At 37.7% G+C, this 20158-nt stretch overlaps 1 protein-coding gene across 1 annotated transcript; it reads left to right on the plus strand.

Moving 5' to 3' along the window:
* Positions 1 to 613: 613 nt before the first annotated feature.
* On the plus strand, positions 614 to 19058 carry LOC103963946 (callose synthase 3). The gene is given in 45 exon segments (XM_009376827.3): positions 614 to 772; positions 906 to 948; positions 1073 to 1324; positions 1986 to 2086; positions 3173 to 3294; positions 3390 to 3483; positions 3661 to 3771; positions 3845 to 3961; positions 4110 to 4202; positions 6680 to 6771; positions 7128 to 7254; positions 7668 to 7805; positions 8026 to 8102; positions 8205 to 8301; positions 8785 to 8907; positions 8991 to 9108; positions 9644 to 9978; positions 10073 to 10125; positions 10261 to 10321; positions 10542 to 10623; positions 10708 to 10757; positions 10841 to 10927; positions 11435 to 11569; positions 11660 to 11754; positions 11885 to 11972; positions 12047 to 12207; positions 12348 to 12400; positions 12403 to 12470; positions 12555 to 12655; positions 12736 to 12874; positions 12957 to 13108; positions 13592 to 13701; positions 13791 to 13916; positions 14038 to 14106; positions 14379 to 14568; positions 14650 to 14806; positions 15683 to 15802; positions 16004 to 16122; positions 16214 to 16297; positions 16545 to 16657; positions 16744 to 16973; positions 17090 to 17887; positions 17989 to 18039; positions 18176 to 18361; positions 18492 to 19058. Coding segments are annotated over 43 exon segments (5877 nt in total). The 5' UTR covers positions 614 to 772; positions 906 to 948; positions 1073 to 1119; the 3' UTR covers positions 18741 to 19058.
* Positions 19059 to 20158: the final 1100 nt, after the last annotated feature.

Consider the following 20158-nt stretch of genomic DNA (forward strand, 5'->3'; position numbering starts at 1 on the left):
ACTTTTCATCATCCAAACAAATTGAAACTGAAACTTGAAGTGAAGATAATAACCTTAAGTAAACAAAAATTAGTTGGGCCTCTACCATGGCAATGAAGATAAGTGAAACTCTTACACCAACTTGAGTTTGAACTCGTCTATTACTTAATCTAACAAATCTATAGATCGAAAAAAAAAAAAAAAAATCCTGAGCTCCACAGTCAGCTGTTACGGCGGTTTAACATGTGTTGTTATTACCGTTTTGACCCTTCCCTATTTGGTGTCGTTTGGTAGGGCAGAAGAGGAGTGAAGTAAAAGCAACAACGGATGACCGAAATTGTCTATTCATTATTTCCAAGCCAACCTCGGATACTTCCGAATCTTTTAACTTTTGTGATATTCAAAAATTTTCTGACCGAAGTACCCATTGCCCTAGTTACAAATTTAACCCCAGAAGAAGAGCAGTGGAGCAATCTCCTAGGGCATTACAGTCATTCAAATCTGCAAGATGGCAGGCAAACAAGGGCAATATCGTAAAACTAGATTTCAAGAATCTGGGCCCACAAGTTGAAAAAAAAAAAAAGTAGAAAAATTCTCTTTCGGGAGGAAGAGCATTCCAGCAGCTCTCTCTCTCTCTCTCTCTCCCCTCCACCCTTTTGCTTTCCCTTCGTTTTAGCTTAAACTTCCAGCATCCCCCCCTTTCTCTCTATCTGCTTTTCAGTTTCTCTCTCCTAGGGTTTCTTCTCTACTGGAAACACCCTCACTGCAAAGCACTCGTCTTTCTGTTGTTTTTGTAAAGCTCTCGACTTTCCCACATTCCTTTTCCATCACATTCTCCATTTTTTTACGTATTTTTTTTTCAAATTTTGGAAATTATTAGCATTTAATCTCTATATATCTCTCTCTCTCTCTCTTGCATGTTTCAGATGCTGGATTTCATGGCTTAGCTTCTCTGCTCCGGTGGTGACGGTAATCTCTCTCTCGCTATTTTTTATGTTTATTTAAGTTTGTAGCTTTATTTTTCTGTTATTTGTTCAAATTTTGAATTTTTTTTTGAAATTTTCTTTTTTGGTTGGAATTTTATATGTTTTAGTAGGAAGGATTGAGCTCTGAAGTTTTGATAGGAAGTGAAGGAGGAAAATGGCGTCGTCGTCGAGAGGGGGTGGTTCGGAACAGCCACCTCAGCAGGCACTGCAGAGGCGGATAAGCCGAACCCAGACCGCCGGGAACCTTGGGGAGACGGCATTCGACAGTGAGGTCGTGCCCTCTTCCCTTGTCGAAATCGCTCCCATTCTTCGTGTTGCCAATGAAGTCGAATCGCACAATCCTAGAGTTGCTTATCTCTGTAAGTTTTTCACTTTAGTTAGTTGCTTGTTTGGAATTGCGAATTAATGAGCTTTAAGTATTTATTTTCATCTGGGTCTGTTTCTTCATTTGCATTTTGGAGATTATTTAATTTTTGTATGCAGTTGGTACCTAACTAATGCTTAGGCAATGCAATTTAGCCTTTTTTTTGCTTGATCGTTTATGCATTTTGTGCTCGGTTTGATTGCACATGCACACACAGTTGTTTCTCTGCATAGGTGGATGTGTGGCTTCTTTGTAAGAGCGTTTTCTGTATCTAATATTTACGAATGGAGGATTCATCTATGTATTGATGCTTTGGAGTTTGTCTAGTTATGTTAGAAGTCTGTTATATTTTTCAGAGATTCTATGTGTGCACGTTGCACAGTCAGAGTTGAGTTATGTTGTCTGATATGTGGTCCACTGTCTCATTAAAGTAAATATATAGTAACACACCTTTTCTTACACCTGTTGTGGAAATTAGAAATTGGTTTGAGAAACAAGGGCTGACTGATATTATTTGGTGGTTCTTTCTTTATATGAACCATCTTTAAAATATTCCACTAGGGCAATCTTGTTTCTTTCATTTAAATGTTCCCAGTCTTGTTCTACTTTATTGTGTTGGCCATACGAGATATAATTCTGTGGTGGATGTTGTGTAGGTCGATTTTATGCCTTTGAGAAGGCTCATAGGCTGGATCCCACTTCTAGTGGACGTGGCGTTCGTCAGTTTAAAACTGCCCTTCTTCAACGTCTTGAAAGGGTATACGCTGTATTATTTAATTATCTTCATATAAAGCTCATAATTGTATATTTTTCCAGCTACAGCGATGCTTAGTCCTTTAAAAATTTGTTCCTTTGTATGAACTCAATTATTTTGTATCCTTGTACATAAAGTTTTTCACATCTCAGGACGAAAGCTCTTCATCATTTCTGTACGCAGTTCTTTAGAAATTGGTTTTGTTGTATGAATCTTCAGTTCTTTGTAGCCAACTTTAGATCCCCTCTACTGAATTTCTTTCTTAATGAAGGGAAGAATGGAAAGCAAAATGATGTCTATGGGCTATTCTGATTTTGGGCTGAATCTTAGAAAGACTATGTCTTGCAGATCCATTGAGTGATTAATTTGTAGTCATATTCTAAGCCAACTTTAGATGCTTGCTTAATGCAGTTTTCTGGGTGACTACCTTTTTAAAATTCTCAAGCTGACAAATAACTGCCATCTTTAGAGAAGTGGACAGTGCTTGCAGACATGTTTTGGTCTTAGTGGAAAATTTGCCCTAAACCTTATTCATAGGGGGGAATTCTTTATCTTAGGCTCTGTGGAAGTAAACTTACTTTCTGTTTTCAAGTCAAATTGGTTTCTTTATTTTTATAACACGTTCAGGCCTGGAACGTGTAAATCCCCGAAGAACTTTTTCAGTGCACTGTGGTTTCATGTCAAAGAACCATAAAGTGTGACATGAAAAAGTACTAATGAATTTATATCAAAGTTAGGTAAAATTTCATACAGACTTGAACTTCTGTACGCTTTTTAGGTAACTATCATGGACCCTTTATTGTGTCTATCTGAGTTCTACCATTCAATAACCACATACACACACAATGCCAGGAAAATCTTGGTTTGAGAGCAGTGAGTCTGTTCCATGACCAAGTTGTTAGATCCACGAACAACTCCACCCAAAACAAGAAGAAAAAGTTGCTTTTCTGCAATGTTGATACTCTCTCTAATGAGATTAACATGGGATCTTAAAAATCTTATCAAAGTTAGTTGTTTCTAAAAACCAAAAGTTAGTTGTTTCTTGTTAGTGTTATCTGTTCTCTAAGCAAAGTTTTCTCTATTTTTCAGGAGAATGATCCAACACTCAAGGGAAGAGTTAAAAAAAGTGATGCACGTGAAATGCAGAGCTTCTACCATCATTACTACAAAAAATATATTCAAGCTTTGTCAAGTACTCATAAAGCTGACCGGTGGGTTTCATTGGAAGATTGTTGGTCTTGTTAGGGGGAGTGCTTAGTATAATTGCTCCTTGCTCTGTCTGATGGTGGTTTTTCCTTCTATACAGTGCACAGCTTACCAAGGCATACCAGACTGCCAATGTTCTCTTTGAGGTTTTAAAGGCTGTTACAATGACACAATCTATGGAAGTTGATCGTGAGGTACAACTCTGTTACTCTTTCCATTTCTGATTTGTAAAGCTTTTCTTTTCCTTTCTCTCAGCACTTTATATGATGGCGATTATTTTTCAGTGTCAAGATTTAACCGCTGTTGTATTTTACTAGTTTCCTGTGTGTTGGAGTGTTCTTTGGTAATGGACTTATGTTTGGTGCTTGCAGATTTTGGAAGCTCATGATAAAGTTACAGAAAAGACACAGCTCTTGGTCCCTTACAATATCCTTCCACTTGATCCTGATAGTGCAAATCAAGCAATTATGAAATATCCAGAGGTCAATTCTTATTATTCTTATTTGTATGTATACCTCCGCTTTCACTTGTGCTCAAATGATATGTTGTTTGCAGGTACAAGCTGCTGTTTTTGCTCTTCGTAACACCAGGGGTCTTCCTCGGCCAAAGGATGACAATAAGAAAAACGAGGAAGACATTCTGGATTGGCTTCAGTCAATGTTTGGGTTTCAGGTAACGTAATTAGACAGCTTTTGCACCTTGAGAGTGCAGGTAAGGCCCTTGTGGCCCTATTTATTAATGCTACTCTTCTTCAGTTGGAATGCAATGCATTTCTTTTTTTTTTAACCAATATTCATTGACTGTCCTAATCAATTTTCAGAAGGATAATGTGGCAAATCAGAGGGAGCACCTTATACTTTTGCTTGCAAATGTGCACATAAGGCAGTTTCCAAAGCCTGATCAACAACCTAAGGTATGTATCTGGCATGGATGTTTGGCAGATGACATGAATATTATCTAGTAAATGTGTTATTGTAAATCAGTATTGCCGTTTCACATTTTCCTAAAACAGTGAGGCCTCCTCATTGCTGACTATGCTACTGTCGAGTTTCCTTTAGTGAACCATTTTGAGTGCTATTATATGTGTTGCCAGCGGTCCACAGTAAAACCAAGAGTATTCTTTTTCTGCTCAACTAGAAAAATAAAGGATTAAAAGTTTTGGGTGCAAATCTATGAGGTACCCACGTTTCTTGAGTTGGGGAGGTGGTGTTTCTCAGAAACGTTGGCGGTTTAGCTGATGACACTCTCAAAAGCTTATTTTAGAATGCCACAATTCTTGCACTAATGTTGTTGCACTTAAATAATGTGGACTTTCTTCTCAAAGGAGAAAACTCTTAGCTTTATGAACCATTTTATCTTTTTTTTTTGAGAAGAAACTATAACAGTTTATTAGAAAAGAAAAGTATAATACACAGAAGTGGATAAGAAATCCACCAAGAACAGAACAAGAAAAACCCTCCAGAGGATCAGATTACAAGTAGGACAACCTCAACCAAAATCATTTTACGACTGCTAACATATCCCACAGTATGTGAGAAAGAGAGTAATTCTTAAATTCATTTGAAACTGAAGCCCAGAAAGCTGCCCAATATTTTATTCTTCCCCATATATCTGCTACCCCCACACCAGTATAATCCTCAAAAATTCTTTTGTTACGCTCCAACCAAACGTTCCAAAAAACTGCCGACACCAGACAACCCCACAAAGCTTTAGCTTTCCTCCCAATTCCTAGAGCCTCAAAATTAGTACTTAGAAGCTCGAAACAACCCTTTGGGATGACCCAACTTACTCTAACCTCCTGAAACAATTTCCACCACAGTTGAATCGTGTAAGAACAATGAAGAAAAATGTGGTTAACACTTTCCTCCTTTGCTTTACACAAACTGCACCAATGGGGAGAGATGCAAATAAAAGGACTTCTCCTTTGAATTTGATCACAAGTGTTGAGCCTCCCAATAGCCACTAGCCACACAAGAACTTTGACCTTCGGCGGAACTTTTGATTTCCAAATCTGAGAAGAGGGTGGAAAGTGTTGCACAATCCCATTGTTGCTCAAGAAAGAGCGATAGGATTTGCAAGTGAACAATCCTGATAATTCCAGTTTCCACCTTCTGTCATCCGCTCTTGATTGGGACAATCGAGCATTTTCCACTTTCTGTAATAATCTAGCCGCCTCTTCTATCTCCTCCTCGTTCAAATTTCTCCTAAAATCGAAATTCCAGCTCAAAGAATTGATAGAAAGATCCACAAAACTTGCGATGTTCTGGTTGTGCATTCTCGATAGCAAGAATAATCTAGGAAATTGATCTTTCAGTGGTCCCCCTTCCAACCAACTATCCTCCCAACACCTCACCCTCTCCCCATTGCCCACCTCAAACTTGCAACATTGTAGAAATGATTGGAGACCACACGAAATATCTTTCCAGGGGCTTCGACTTGAACCCCGCAATGGAGGATTTGCATTCCACCCATTATCCTGCATCCCATACTTGCTTCTTATCACCTTGTGCCAGAGAGAATTTGGTTCCTTTGGGAATCTCCACAACCACTTTGCCAATAACGCTTCATTCTGATTCCTCAAATTCCCTACTCCTAAACCCCCTTCCTCCTTACTTTTTATAACTATCTCCCACTTCACCAGGTGGTTTTTCTTTCCTTCCTCCACCCCCTCCCAAAGAAATCCTTTCATTAGTTTTTCTAGGCGTCCAATCACCCCGCTAGGAATTTTGAACAAGGACATATAGTAGATTGGCAAACTTCCCAAAACAGATTGAATCAAGGTTAATCTGCCTCCTCTGGATAAGAATGCCTTCTTCCAATTTTGAAGTCTTTTCTCCATTATTTCTACCACTGGATCCCAAAAACTAAGTGCTCTTGGTCTACCCCCAAGAGGGAGACCCAAATACTTTATTGGCCAACCACCCACCTCACAACCCCAAGAATCTGCCAACCTTTTTAATTTCTCACAATCTGAGTTTATTCCAGCCAAAGAACACTTTGCTTTGTTGATTTTCAACCCTGAAACAGTACAAAATAAATTGAGCACCTCTAATCTTTGCTTTATGGAACTTTTATCTTAAGCTATGTCATAACTAAGTTATGGTGGGAAATGTTTAGTATCTTTTATCTTCTGAATAGGGCGGGGAATGAGAACATTTCATTAATTTTTAGTGTTACTAAGCCTCACAGAGAGACAGTTCATAGTTTGATTGAAACAGAATTTGTTTGACATATAAGATAACCAATTTGTGAAATTAGAATATATTAATGTATCCTCTGTCTTTTTCTGAAAAGTGCTGCAGGTAAAACCTTAATATTTGTGCTTTCTTGGAATTAGCAGAGATCTTTTCATCCTTGATTGTGTCATAATTCTGTACTTTTTTTGGTTAGTTGGATGATCGTGCATTGACAGAAGTGATGAAGAAGCTTTTCAAGAACTACAAAAAATGGTGCAAGTATTTGGGCCGGAAAAGTAGCCTTTGGTGAGATGTCTTATACCAATGTCAATTGACTGATAATAGTTGCATACTTATCTTACTGAGCATGTAACCTGGAATTCAAATAATGCTGGTTATATTCCATAGTATAGTTGGGTGGGCATGTTGCTCTTGGGTGTGTGTGTGTGTTCAAGGGGGCACAACTGATACAAGTCACAAATAAATGGTACTGCTCTATTTTTATGTGCGGTGATTGACACAGAAATGGAATGTCATTTTGAAATTAGGAAATTTCGTGCCTGTGTAATGTGAATGGGAGCGTATATTCTGCTTATATCAGTTTTTTCCCCCATTAATTGTCACTCTATTTAATTCGATGCTATTTTGGTTCTTTTTTTCAGGTTACCAACAATACAGCAAGAGGTGCAACAGCGCAAACTACTATACATGGGTCTATATCTTCTGATATGGGGGGAAGCTGCAAATTTGAGATTCATGCCAGAGTGCCTTTGTTATATCTATCACCATGTATGCTTAGATGTAGCCTGTTGTTTGTTACAAGTGCGACAATTCTATGGCATTTTTTCATTACCAATATTAAAATTACAATTTTCTTTCTCAACGTTTCTCTTTCGGGGTCATTCAAATGGAAATTGGAATGGGAGTTTGCCTTCTTGATTCTGACGTATTTGTAGGATTTTATGTTTGTTAATATTTTTATGTGAAAATTGTCTCTATATCAAAACAAAAAAAAAAAAAACAAAAAAAAAAAAAAAAAGAAGATTGATAGCATTCAAATTGTAATAGCATGCTACATTTTTTTTTTTTTTTTTTTTTTTTTTTTTTTTTGTGGATATGCTCTCATAGTCTCATAGAAGTTTTCTCTCCAATGCACATGCATGGGTGTTTAATTGTTTCATTTGTTTCATTTGTTTCTGTAGATGGCATTTGAATTGTATGGTATGCTCGCTGGGAATGTCAGTCCAATGACGGGAGAGAATGTGAAGCCAGCCTATGGTGGCGAAGAAGAGGCTTTCTTGAGAAAAGTTGTGACTCCAATTTATGAAGTGATTGCAAAAGTATGTATTTTACGTGATTTTTTTTTTTTTTATAATTTCAATAAATTTAAGAGTGGTACCTCACTCCTAAAGAATGGCTTGCATCTTGCCTTTCTTAAATCCTGCTGGGCAGGTGGGGAGAGCATCATGTTTTAGGGTGCCTTTCTAAAATAAAAGATGAATTTTTATTGTTGCATATTGCTTATATCTCATCATGTTTCTGTGATTTTGCTCTTGAAAGGAGGCTGAAAGGAGTAAACGAGGGAAATCAAAGCATTCCCAGTGGAGAAATTATGATGATTTAAATGAGTACTTTTGGTACAAACATATAATTTCTCTCTATCTGTCTCTCTCCCCCTTGGCCTCCCCTTCCCATTCATTTGTATATCTCTAGTTCTTATGTTCTTTGTGAGACTGTAGGTCAGTGGATTGTTTCCGGTTAGGCTGGCCAATGCGTGCAGGTGCTGATTTCTTTTGCATGCCTATTGATCAGCGTCATTTTGATAAAATTAACGAGGTCAGTCATGCTTATTTTACTCTTTCTTGTTACTGTCCCTTTCATAATGAGAATCTGTATTTTTGGAATTACTTTCTTTTGTGCAAGTTTAAATTGAAGTTAGTTCCGATTGAATGGAACTGCCTTCTAAGACATAGGAAGGAGAAAATAAAAATCAGCAACTAATAGTACTAGTAAAGTTAAGTGTTAGGTGAGTTTTTAAACTTGTCTCTGTTGCCTGTTGGTGATAGATGAGCATCCACGTAGCTGACCATAACAGTTGAGATCATGGCTGAGATTGTGTTGAGTTTGTGATTGATAAGATTTTTTTCAATACACTTTATTTGGAAATTTGTTGGACACTGTTCTTGATAAGACTGATGATCATATTTGAAAAAAATCATATTTTTGTTCTGCTGGTGCTACTTAGTACCGTGACTACTGTTCAATTTGAGAGAGGCTTTTCTCACCTGATGCATAACTTTTGCTTGATATAATATTCAGGATAAAAAGCCAGCTAGTGGAGATCGATGGGTGGGGAAAGTTAATTTCGTTGAGATACGATCATTTTGGCATATTTTTAGAAGCTTTGACCGCATGTGGAGCTTCTTTATTCTATGTTTACAGGTTCTGTCTATCCTTCCATTTAATCTTCTGTGAGCTGTACTTGATTCTATGACACTGCTGAAATTTACCTTTATTTTTATAAGGTTATGATAATTGTTGCTTGGAACGGCTCGGGGCAACCTACTGCATTATTTAATGGTGATGTATTCACGAAAGCATTGTCTGTCTTCATAACTGCTGCTGTATTGAAACTTGGGCAAGGTAATTAAATTTGTTATTAGGTGTTGGTGGCTGCAGTTCATTATTGTTCTCTCTGTTTTCTAGGCCTTTGTGTGCTACTGCTTCCCTTTTATGTAATACCTAAGTGTGATATTACTATGTTGAATTAGAATTTGATAGTTTGTTGACCTTGTTTTTAGAAGTCTTGGATTACATGGTATGCACAAAAGTAATGTGTGCAATAGTGTCATTCATCTGGCCAATGAAAACGGCCATAAAGATGTACTGTGATACCCTATTCTGATTTTTCTGTAATCTTTCAAAATATATTAAGATACTAACCTAGGCTACTAGATCATTAAGCTATAATCACTAAACTAGACAACAAAGACAATTTTGTTTCAATGTGATACCAGTCAATATTGGTTGGTTATCATAGCCAGGTTTGGCAGAATGGAGTGCCACTCAGCATTGGACCAAGTTGAATGTACCAATTGTTGCTATCGTGTATTCACTGTTCATTATACCAAGCTGAAGTTGTTGAATTTTGATTGATTATTTTCCTTGACTTGTGCAGCGTTTCTAGATGTAATTCTTAGCTGGAAGGGTAGGCGGAGTATGTCATTCCATGTTAAGTTGAGATACATTTTGAAGGTCATCACAGCTGCTGGGTGGGTGGTAATTCTACCGATTACTTATGCATATAGTTGGAAAAACCCTCCTGCGTTTGCTCAAACTATCAAAAGTTGGTTTGGCAATGGTGGACATCAACCTTCTTTGTTTATCTTGGCTGTTGTTATCTACTTGTCACCAAACATGCTGGCTGCGGTGCTGTTTCTGTTCCCATTTATTCGTAGATTCCTTGAGAGATCAAATTATAAGATTGTGACGTTTATGATGTGGTGGTCACAGGTAAGTGGAACAGGTTCTGATATTTTTATATGTATTTTGCATTTTTTTATCACCTAACATTTGCTGAATAGCCTGAATTCATTATTATTTGCAGCCTCGACTTTATGTCGGGAGGGGAATGCATGAGAGCACATTTTCCCTTTTCAAGTAAGAATCCGTTGATCCGAAGATAAATGGGATGGGAAATCAAAAGAGAAAAAAGAAGATACATGCAATTGCTTCTTATCTGTTATCATTGTCTTCTATGTATAACCTGTGTTTCTATCTATTGAAACTATTCAGGTACACAATGTTTTGGGTACTTCTCATAATTACCAAGCTGGCATTCAGTTACTATATAGAGGTGTCTCCTTTAACCACATTGGACTTCTCTTTTTTCTCTTACGGGTTATGTGTTAGTACATGAATCTACAAAACAATAAAGGGTGGAATGGGAAAACTGGGTGGGGTATAAAACATAGCCTAATGCTTTCCATAGGGTATACATCAATAAATGGGAAAACTGTAGTTTCTACTTCTGTTTGGTCCATTTGTTTGTTTCTGATGATTCTTTTCCTTTCCAGATAAAACCTTTAGTTGGTCCAACAAAAGCCATCATGAGTGTACGTGTAACTAATTTTCAGTGGCACGAGTTTTTTCCCCGTGGTAATGTATCAAATGGCTTCTTTGCAGTTTAATGTTATCTCGTTCCTCAACATGTTGTTTATCATGTATTTATTTTCCTTGCAGCAAAGAACAATATCGGTGTTGTGATTGCACTCTGGGCTCCAATTATCCTTGTATGGTTTATATTGATTTCATAGCTGTTGTTTTCTTGTTATCCGCTCCAGTATATTGTATTCTTATGCTCAAATCCTTTCAGGTGTATTTTATGGATACCCAGATTTGGTATGCCATTTTCTCCACAATATTTGGAGGAATTTATGGTGCATTCCGTCGTCTTGGAGAGGTTAGTGGATTATTGATCAAAATAGCTCTTTAATTCTACTTTTCAAATTAGCTTCTTTTTAAGCTTCGTGTGTTTATTATTGATCAAACTTCCTTTTTTTTTTTTCTGCTGCAAGAGTTGTTGAGGTTTTTGGTTTGTCTATACAAACTGCATGAAGTTCTGAAGTCTTACATGATTTGAAGTTACAAATTATACGTGATTTGCAGTTCTGATGGTTTGTCTATACAAACTGAAATAACTTCATGTAAGACTTCATGAAGTTCTGGAGAGAGTAGAATTTAAATTTCACCTTTCACATTTAAATGGGATGTATGTATAATATGTAGCTCTTTCTTTTCTATACCTATATCTCCTTATTTATATGCTTTCCAGGGGCTTAAACATGATAATTCGGTGCTGCATTTAACATTATTCTTTATGATTTTGAACTAATTCTTCTCCATTCTTTTAGATTTGTATAAAAGATTGTGTTTAAGATTTTAGTGCTTATTCTTAAATTGGTTGCAGATTCGAACATTAGGAATGCTGAGATCTCGTTTTCAATCACTTCCTGGTGCTTTTAATGCCCGTTTGATTCCGGCCGAAAAGAGTCAACCAAGGAAGAAAGGACTGAAGGCTACTTTGTCTCGCAACTTTGCTCAGGTTAACTTTGTTTTCTTTATGTAAAATTTGTTACTGTTATTTTCCTTTTCATGGGGTTGTATTAATTTACTAATGCTTCAATTCTTCCAGGTTGAAGTCAACAAAGAGAAAGAGGCAGCAAGATTTGCTCAATTATGGAACAAGATAATAAGCAGTTTCCGAGAGGAGGATCTTATAAACAATAGGTTTTCTGGCAATGGATATTTTTATATTAGATTTCTTGTAGTAGTTCAATGTTATGGTGCTGAATCTTTTCCAGGTTCTTTCTGTAGTGTTCTTTCTTTTGGTTGTGTGCTAAGGTTTCTTAATTCTCAGGGAGATGAACCTTTTGCTTGTTCCTTATTGGGCTGATCGTGATTTAGGCCGCCTTACTCAGTGGCCTCCATTTTTACTTGCCAGCAAGGTTAGTTTTAGCGTACTTCTTAGGAAAGTTTCGAATCCCTATATGCACATATTGATTGTGTGTGTGCCCATCAGATCCCGATAGCATTAGACATGGCCAAGGACAGCAATGGCAAGGATAAAGAGTTGAAAAAGAGGATTGAGGCTGACAATTACATGTCTTGTGCTGTTTTGGAATGTTATGCTTCATTTAGGAACATAATCAAGCTTCTGGTTCAGGGAGAACGTGAGAAAGAGTAGGTTTTTTTATTATAATAAGCAGTGCCTTATAACATTGGAGAAAATAAAACTTCATCTAAGATTTGTGCACAATTTTCAACTAGTAAGAATTAACTTTTTGCATACCACTTGCTAAGCCAAATTAATTGGATTTCAGGGTTATAGATTATATATTTTCTGAGGTTGACAAGCACATAGAGGCGGGTGACCTGATGTTGAATACAAGATGAGTGCTCTTCCTAGCCTCTATGATCAATTCGTTAAGCTCATCAAACATCTGGTAAGATTTTAGATTTGGTTTAGCTTATAATTTTCTCAGCCAGTTTGATGAATGGTCTTCACCAAGTTTGCTTGAGTTTTGCAGCTGGACAATAATAAGGATGAAAGGGATCAAGTTGTGATTCTGTTCCAGGACATGCTGGAGGTAGTGACTAGAGACATAATGATGGAGGACCATATATCCAGGTATCACATTGTGATGTGATTGCATACTATTTTTTATTTACATATTCAAGCGTTACTTACATTGTCATTTTTTTGTGTAGTTTGGTAGATTCAATCCATGGCGCGTCTGGCCATGAAGGGATGATGCCCCTTGATCAACCTCAACAGTATCAGTTGTTTGCGTCTTCTGGGGCTATCAGATTTCCTATTCAACAAGTAACAGAGGCGTGGAGGGAAAAGGTGTGCCATTGGTAGAGAGATGATTGCAAATTTGAAGCTTCAGTAAATCCTGTAATCCTCAATAATTACCTTTTTTTGGCAGATTAAGCGTCTTTATCTTTTGCTTACGACAAAAGAGTCTGCCATGGATGTACCGTCCAACTTAGAAGCTAGAAGGCGGATTTCATTCTTCTCAAATTCATTGTTTATGGACATGCCTCCAGCACCAAAAGTTCGAAATATGCTCTCTTTCTCGTACGTTATCTTTGCCTTCGTTTATCTTTTATTTATTGAAAAAAAAAATCATTTATGAATTAGTCATTTTTTTGGTGAAATTTACAATGATGTGTTTTTCAGTGTAATCCGGTTTGTACTTTTAGGACCTTGTAAAAATGAGGGAGGGAGGGGAGGGGAGGGGAGGGGAGGAGAGGAGAGGGTTACAGTGACCATAACATTGAGTCTTTAGAATTTAAAAATCTTAAAGACTATGGTAAAGGCATCTCTGCAAGCCGAGCACTGAGGTCGATACATGGTTGGTCAGAAGTTTTATAGGAAAGGTTTCCGTAAAATGAAAAAACTTGCTGAAACTTTGCAAATTAGATGATGTGCAGGACTTGGTATATTCTCAAGTGTTAGTGTGCCATATGATTAAAATGAAAAAACTTGCTGAAACTTTGCAAATATGATTGTTATTCTCTTTTGTTGGACTTGCTTCTAAAGTAATAATTTTTCTTGTAGTGTTTTAACTCCTTACTACACCGAGGAGGTTCTGTTTTCATTGCGTGATTTGGAAGTGCCAAATGAAGATGGGGTTTCAATTCTCTTCTACTTGCAAAAAATTTACCCAGGTTTATTGTTTGTACTCTCTGAGATTTGAGCTAATGTATTGTATTTCCTGTAGTACTTAATTCTGTACTGATTCTCTGTTGGCAAACAGATGAGTGGAACAATTTTCTTCAGCGTGTCAATTGCACCAGTGAAGAGGAGCTTAAAGGATCAGATGAATTGGAAGAAGAACTTCGCCTTTGGGCATCATATAGAGGGCAAACTCTGACTCGTACTGGTATCTCTCCAACTATGTGCTGATATTTTAGACATGTGTTTTTAAAGCATAATGATGGCAAGATATTTTTTATGGACATTATTCTACTCTGGTATTTACTGAATTTCGTAACTGGTGGTAGTAAGGGGATTGATGTACTACCGGAAAGCTTTGGAGCTTCAGTCTTTTCTCGATATGGCCCAAGATGATGGTACCTAATTTTTATATCTTTTTATTTTGGGAACTGTTATTAGCACTCCAAAAATCTCATTCTACACTCCTCACAAGTGTATTTTTCTTTCTAATTATAGAAAGTTTGGAGTGCCAAATGAGATTTTTGGAGTGCTAATAACAATACCCTTTATTTTATATAAATTTCCTATTTTGCATGACATTGGGTTTTACACTTCTTTTGAATTGAGATATAATGAAAGTTAATAAAAGTATTGTTTGCTGTAAACTTGGCTTAATATCACCTTCCAGATTTAATGGAAGGCTATAAGGCCATAGAATTGAATTCTGAGGATCAATCAAAGGAAGGCAGGTCACTGTGGGCACAATGTCAAGCAGTAGCTGATTTGAAATTTACATATGTGGTATCATGCCAACTATATGGGATACACAAGCGATCTGGTGATCCTCGTGCTCAAGACATTCTGAGGCTTATGACAACGTATGTTTCTGATAGTATTATTCTGGTGGTATTTTCTGATTGTCATAACTTTTAATTGGTGGTCGTATTTTTTTGCAACAGATATCCATCACTACGTGTGGCATATATTGATGAGGTTGAGGAGCCTAGCAAAGATAGTTCCAAGAAGATGAACCAAAAAGTTTATTACTCTACTCTAGTAAAGGCTGCTCTACCAAAGTCAATTGATTCTTCAGAGCCCGTACAAAATCTGGACCAAGTAAGCTTTATAATCTACACTTATGAATTTTAGTCTGAATGGCATTGTATTGTATTGTAAGGCATGTTTCGTTGAATGTTTGATCCTCAATGGCCATATCGACATTAGAACCTATGTGGTGTTGAGTTTCCTATAAAGGTAAAGAACTGAAAGTTTTCATTGTTGAGAAGCAAAAATACTGGAGTCTGACTGAGGAGAAGCCGAGAAGGACATCTGTCTTGGGCCTATTGGCTGTCAAGTTATGACTGAAAACCTACTTCTGAAACTTGACATGTCCCAAGGAGTGGAGGGTGGCAAGGGCTCTGACTGCATGCCTGTTGATGAATGAGTGACAGATAGGCAGTGGTTTGGTATATGGGAGATAATGAAATGTATTTATTATATCTGAAAGGGTTTTAATAAAGCACAACTATAATTATGGTACAAACCTAAAACTAAAAAGTAATAAAATAACCTAATTTAGGGGACTGCTTAAGAAAGTTAGGACACCAGCTGGCTTAGAATCCTAATTTCAGTATATGTTCGTGACATAGATAGTCTGTGAAGCAAATAAGTTTTATTTATGTCAGAAACAGAATAGGATTATATATCTGTCTCAACGGTAGATTAATTCATTTTTGTTCTCACATATTTCGAACATTGGAAAGATGTATTATTTTTTAGGGGAATTGCTCATTGTCGTTTAAGGTAAATAAGGACTAAGGTTTGTAGCTTAGTCCACTGTTTTAACCTTGTCTGCACAGGTATTTTGAATTTTTGAACTGTTATCCTCGAGCAGGCCATGTCACATATAATTGTATATTATTTGCTTTTTAGGTTTTGTCATCTTTGAAATCTTAATATCCTTTGCTAAATTGTATTGTTATCTATGCGCAGGTAATTTATCGCATAAAGCTTCCAGGACCTGCTATTTTGGGTGAAGGAAAACCAGAGAATCAAAATCATGCCATTATTTTCACACGTGGAGAAGGCTTGCAAACAATGGATATGAACCAGGTATGGTGGTTGTTATCAAAAGACTGATTGATCCAGGATTTGACTTTCCTGGGAGCGAGCTTAGACAATGATGATTGACTGGACTAATAAGTTTTTGAATTACAAAAAGTAAAATGTTGGCGGATAACATATTAGTTCATTACTTTTGCAAGGTGCCTGTATCCCAATGTACAATGTTAATAAATCTGACCCATCTTGTAGGATAACTACATGGAAGAAGCCTTGAAGATGAGGAATTTGCTGCAAGAATTTCTCGAGAAGCATGATGGGGTGAGGCATCCTACAATTCTTGGACTTAGGGAGCATATATTTACTGGAAGGTAGGTGTTGTGTTGTTACTAAGGGCGTATTGCTGTATAACAAACTGACAATGTCTAGGTATCACTAACATTCTTTCCTGATCTGATCCAGTGTTTCTTCTCTAGCTTGGTTCATGTCAAATCAGGAAAACAGTTTTGTCACTATTGGTCAGAGACTGTTGGCCAATCCTCTCAAGTAAGTTATATTACCTCATAATGTCCACTTTAAATTTTGGGAAAAGAAAAACTTGAAACGAAAAATCCTGGCAGACAAATATTGTGTACTGGGTTAGTATCGTATGCATGGGTGTGTACTTGCATTTGTTTAATTCCCTTAACCTTTTCATCTTTTTTTTTTTTTTTTTTTTTTTTTTTTTCAGTTTGCTAATTTTATGATTTTACCATTCCGAAGTTTTTCTGTTTTAATATTTCTGCTCATCCAGGGTTCGATTCCATTATGGTCATCCGGATGTGTTTGATAGGCTCTTTCACCTTACCAGAGGGGGTGTCAGTAAAGCATCCAAGGTTATCAATTTGAGTGAAGACATATTTGCTGGTAAGTTGAAGTCATTTGAGTGAACATTATCCGTTATCACAATTTATCAGTGGGCAATTATATTCTAATTATGGTATGGGGTTCAGGCTTTAATTCCACACTCCGTGAAGGCAATGTAACTCATCACGAGTACATACAAGTTGGGAAGGGAAGAGATGTGGGCCTTAACCAGATCTCTATGTTTGAAGCGAAAATAGCTAATGGAAATGGGGAGCAGACACTCAGTCGAGATATATACCGACTTGGACACCGTTTTGACTTTTTCCGAATGATGTCTTGCTATTTCACCACAATTGGTTTCTACTACAGTACTCTGGTACGTTGATCTTTAGTTTTGGTATCAAATGTTAAGTACTTTGGTCTTTAAGAATTAAGAATAATATTAGGTATCTAGTCAAAAGTTCTGAACACGGAGGTATGTTTTTCTGGCAGATAACTGTGCTGACTGTGTACGTCTTCCTTTATGGACGCCTTTATCTGGTTCTTAGTGGACTTGAAGAGGGTTTGAGCACTCAACGAGCAATTCGAGACAACAAGCCTCTTCAAGTAGCTCTTGCGTCTCAATCATTTGTTCAAATAGGATTTTTGATGGCGTTGCCTATGTTGATGGAAATTGGTTTGGAGAAGGGTTTCCGAACTGCACTAAGTGAATTCATATTGATGCAATTGCAATTGGCCCCGGTATTTTTCACATTTTCACTTGGAACGAAGACCCACTATTATGGAAGGACATTACTTCATGGTGGTGCGAAATATAGATCTACAGGCCGTGGGTTTGTGGTTTTCCATGCCAAATTTGCTGACAACTATAGGCTTTACTCCCGCAGCCACTTTGTTAAGGGCATTGAGCTCTTAATTTTACTTGTCGTGTACCAGATCTTTGGTCATACTTATAGAAGTGCTGTTGCGTACATTTTGATCACTGCATCTATGTGGTTTATGGTGTTTACCTGGCTCTTTGCTCCCTTTCTGTTCAATCCATCTGGGTTTGAGTGGCAAAAGATTGTTGATGATTGGACGGATTGGAATAAGTGGATAAGCAACCGTGGGGGTATAGGTGTTCCACCTGAAAAAAGCTGGGAATCATGGTGGGAGGAGGAACAAGAGCATCTCCGATATTCCGGAAAACGTGGTATTGCAGCTGAGATACTGTTATCCTTACGGTTCTTTATCTATCAGTATGGGCTCGTATATCACCTGAACATCGCAAAGCATACCAAGAGTGTTATGGTAAATAATTAACCTGGTCACTCTCTAAATTCTCCTTTTCTTTTCTTCTATCGATGTGCCAATTGTGAACTTATTGTTATATTAAATTCACTTGGTAACAGGTTTATGGCATTTCGTGGCTGGTGATTGTCCTTATTTTGTTTGTTATGAAGGTGAGTGTCAAGTTTGCATAATTATCGATATTTACATAAAGGCCACAATGTAAGGTTGACTGACAAAATTGTATTCCATTAATATTGTTTGTATGTTTTTCCTTTGTGGAACTTAATTGTTTATGTTTCTCTCCAGACTGTGTCTGTTGGGAGGCGAAAGTTCAGCGCAGATTTCCAACTTGTGTTCCGGCTGATCAAGGGACTAATATTCATAACTTTCGTGTCCATTTTGGTCACTTTGATTGTGTTGCCTCACATGACCCTGCAGGATATCATCGTCTGCATTCTTGCTTTCATGCCAACTGGTTGGGGAATGCTTCTGGTGAGTGAATGCTCCCGTCTTGCTTTAATTTAATTCAGTATCACACATCCAGCCCTGTAGCAACGATGCTCGTGCATTTCTTTGTCCTTGAATTTCTTAACGCGATTTTGTGGTCCCTGTCTCTTGTCAGATTGCACAAGCTTGCAAGCCTGTTGTGCACAGGGCTGGTTTATGGCCATCAGTTCGGACTCTTGCTCGCGGCTTTGAGATTGTTATGGGTCTCCTTCTATTCACCCCGGTTGCATTCTTGGCCTGGTTTCCTTTTGTTTCCGAATTCCAGACTCGTATGCTCTTCAACCAAGCATTCAGCAGAGGTCTGCAGATTTCTCGTATTCTTGGCGGGCAACGGAAGGATCGCTCATCCCGGAACAAGGAGTAACCTTACTAGTAACAAGAGCAACATCCGAGCTCATTTTTCGATCGCCTCGCTACCGTCGGCGGACTTAGCTAAACAATATCTCCTTCATATGTGTTGTAATTATTAGTGTGTTTGGGTTGCGTTTTTGTTAGTTCCACCTGACTGACCTGCAACCTCGTCAGTTGTCAGATCTTATTAAGATGCATTATGCGGGGTGTGATCAAGCAGACGGAAGACCATATGCAGTAGAAGACGTATGTGGTTATGTATATCATTGATGGTGTATGGGGAGCGTATATCGATTCTATATCCAGTTTTTAGCAGCCGATCGATTAATCATTTTCGGGATTTTGTGCCTTGAAGCATTGCGTGAACGCTTTCTTGGAATCTTCGTTTTTTTTATTTTTTTTATTTATATTTCTGTTTTTATTTTTTTTTTATTTTAAATATTCGGGTTCGGGTATTACATGAATGAACTCGAAATCTCATTTACGCAGACCATGTTTGCCAATTCTTGCACCTGTGTCCGCCATATGCAAGGGTGAAAAGGTCATTATCAAGGCTGTGAAACTTGTGTGTTACTGTTGATCCTAAAAGCTACCAAGCATATGTAGCGCGCATGCCGAGTAACTAATAAATTAATTACGTCTTTTGGTTGCGTGCATGGTGTGCCAACTCGTCGGTCGAGTTCGGTCGGGGAGTAAAATATGTTGATGTGGTGTTGAGCGCGTTGTTAACTTCTTGATCTCGCGACTGTGGCAGAGGAAGGAACATGTCTTGGCCTTCGGGTTCTAGAGTTTGAAGACAAGGTTACTAGTTTCTTCGAAGTTCACAAATCGTTGGCATAGGGTTTGGTCTTGGTAATTATTTTTGTGAGAGTATAAGTATGCCAAATTGGCAGCAGATTATACAGACACAAATACTTGAAAGAGATAAATGTCTTGAATGTAAAAGTGGTTCGGCTGTCAAAGTGTCGAACTCAAAAATGTACTTGCAAATATCCAATCATAAAACAAAACTCGGCTTTCAATGTGCCAAGCTCGGTAACCTGGTAACACCTCACTTTGCCGAGAAGGCTGATGAGATGATCTCTACCAACAAGGACTTGGAAATCCTTGTTGACCAAAACTTGAATAAATAACCAGTTGGCCTCGAAGTAGTGTTGTCTATTCAAACTGACGGTGCTTCTTGGTCGGCTGATTATACGACTCTAGTGCTATCTATCCAAACTGTCACCAATTACTTTCACAGTGCTGTTTATCCAAACTGAAGATGTGTTGGCGGGAAGAAAGGGGAGAGGTAAAAATCTCAAGGTTGTTGAAAAGCTTTGTGTAAGGCAATTTGTGTGTTGATTTGAAGGGGCCTTTAATGATGCACTCCTTTCTCTATTTCTAGCAGCGAACCCCCTTCATGGCCGAACTAGAGATGTACTCGGATTA

This window comes from the organism of the source record quoted next, unplaced genomic scaffold (genome assembly GCF_019419815.1).
Source record: "Pyrus x bretschneideri cultivar Hongxiangsu unplaced genomic scaffold, Pyrus_bretschneideri_v1 Contig5, whole genome shotgun sequence".
Classification (NCBI taxonomy): Eukaryota; Viridiplantae; Streptophyta; class Magnoliopsida; order Rosales; family Rosaceae; genus Pyrus; species Pyrus x bretschneideri.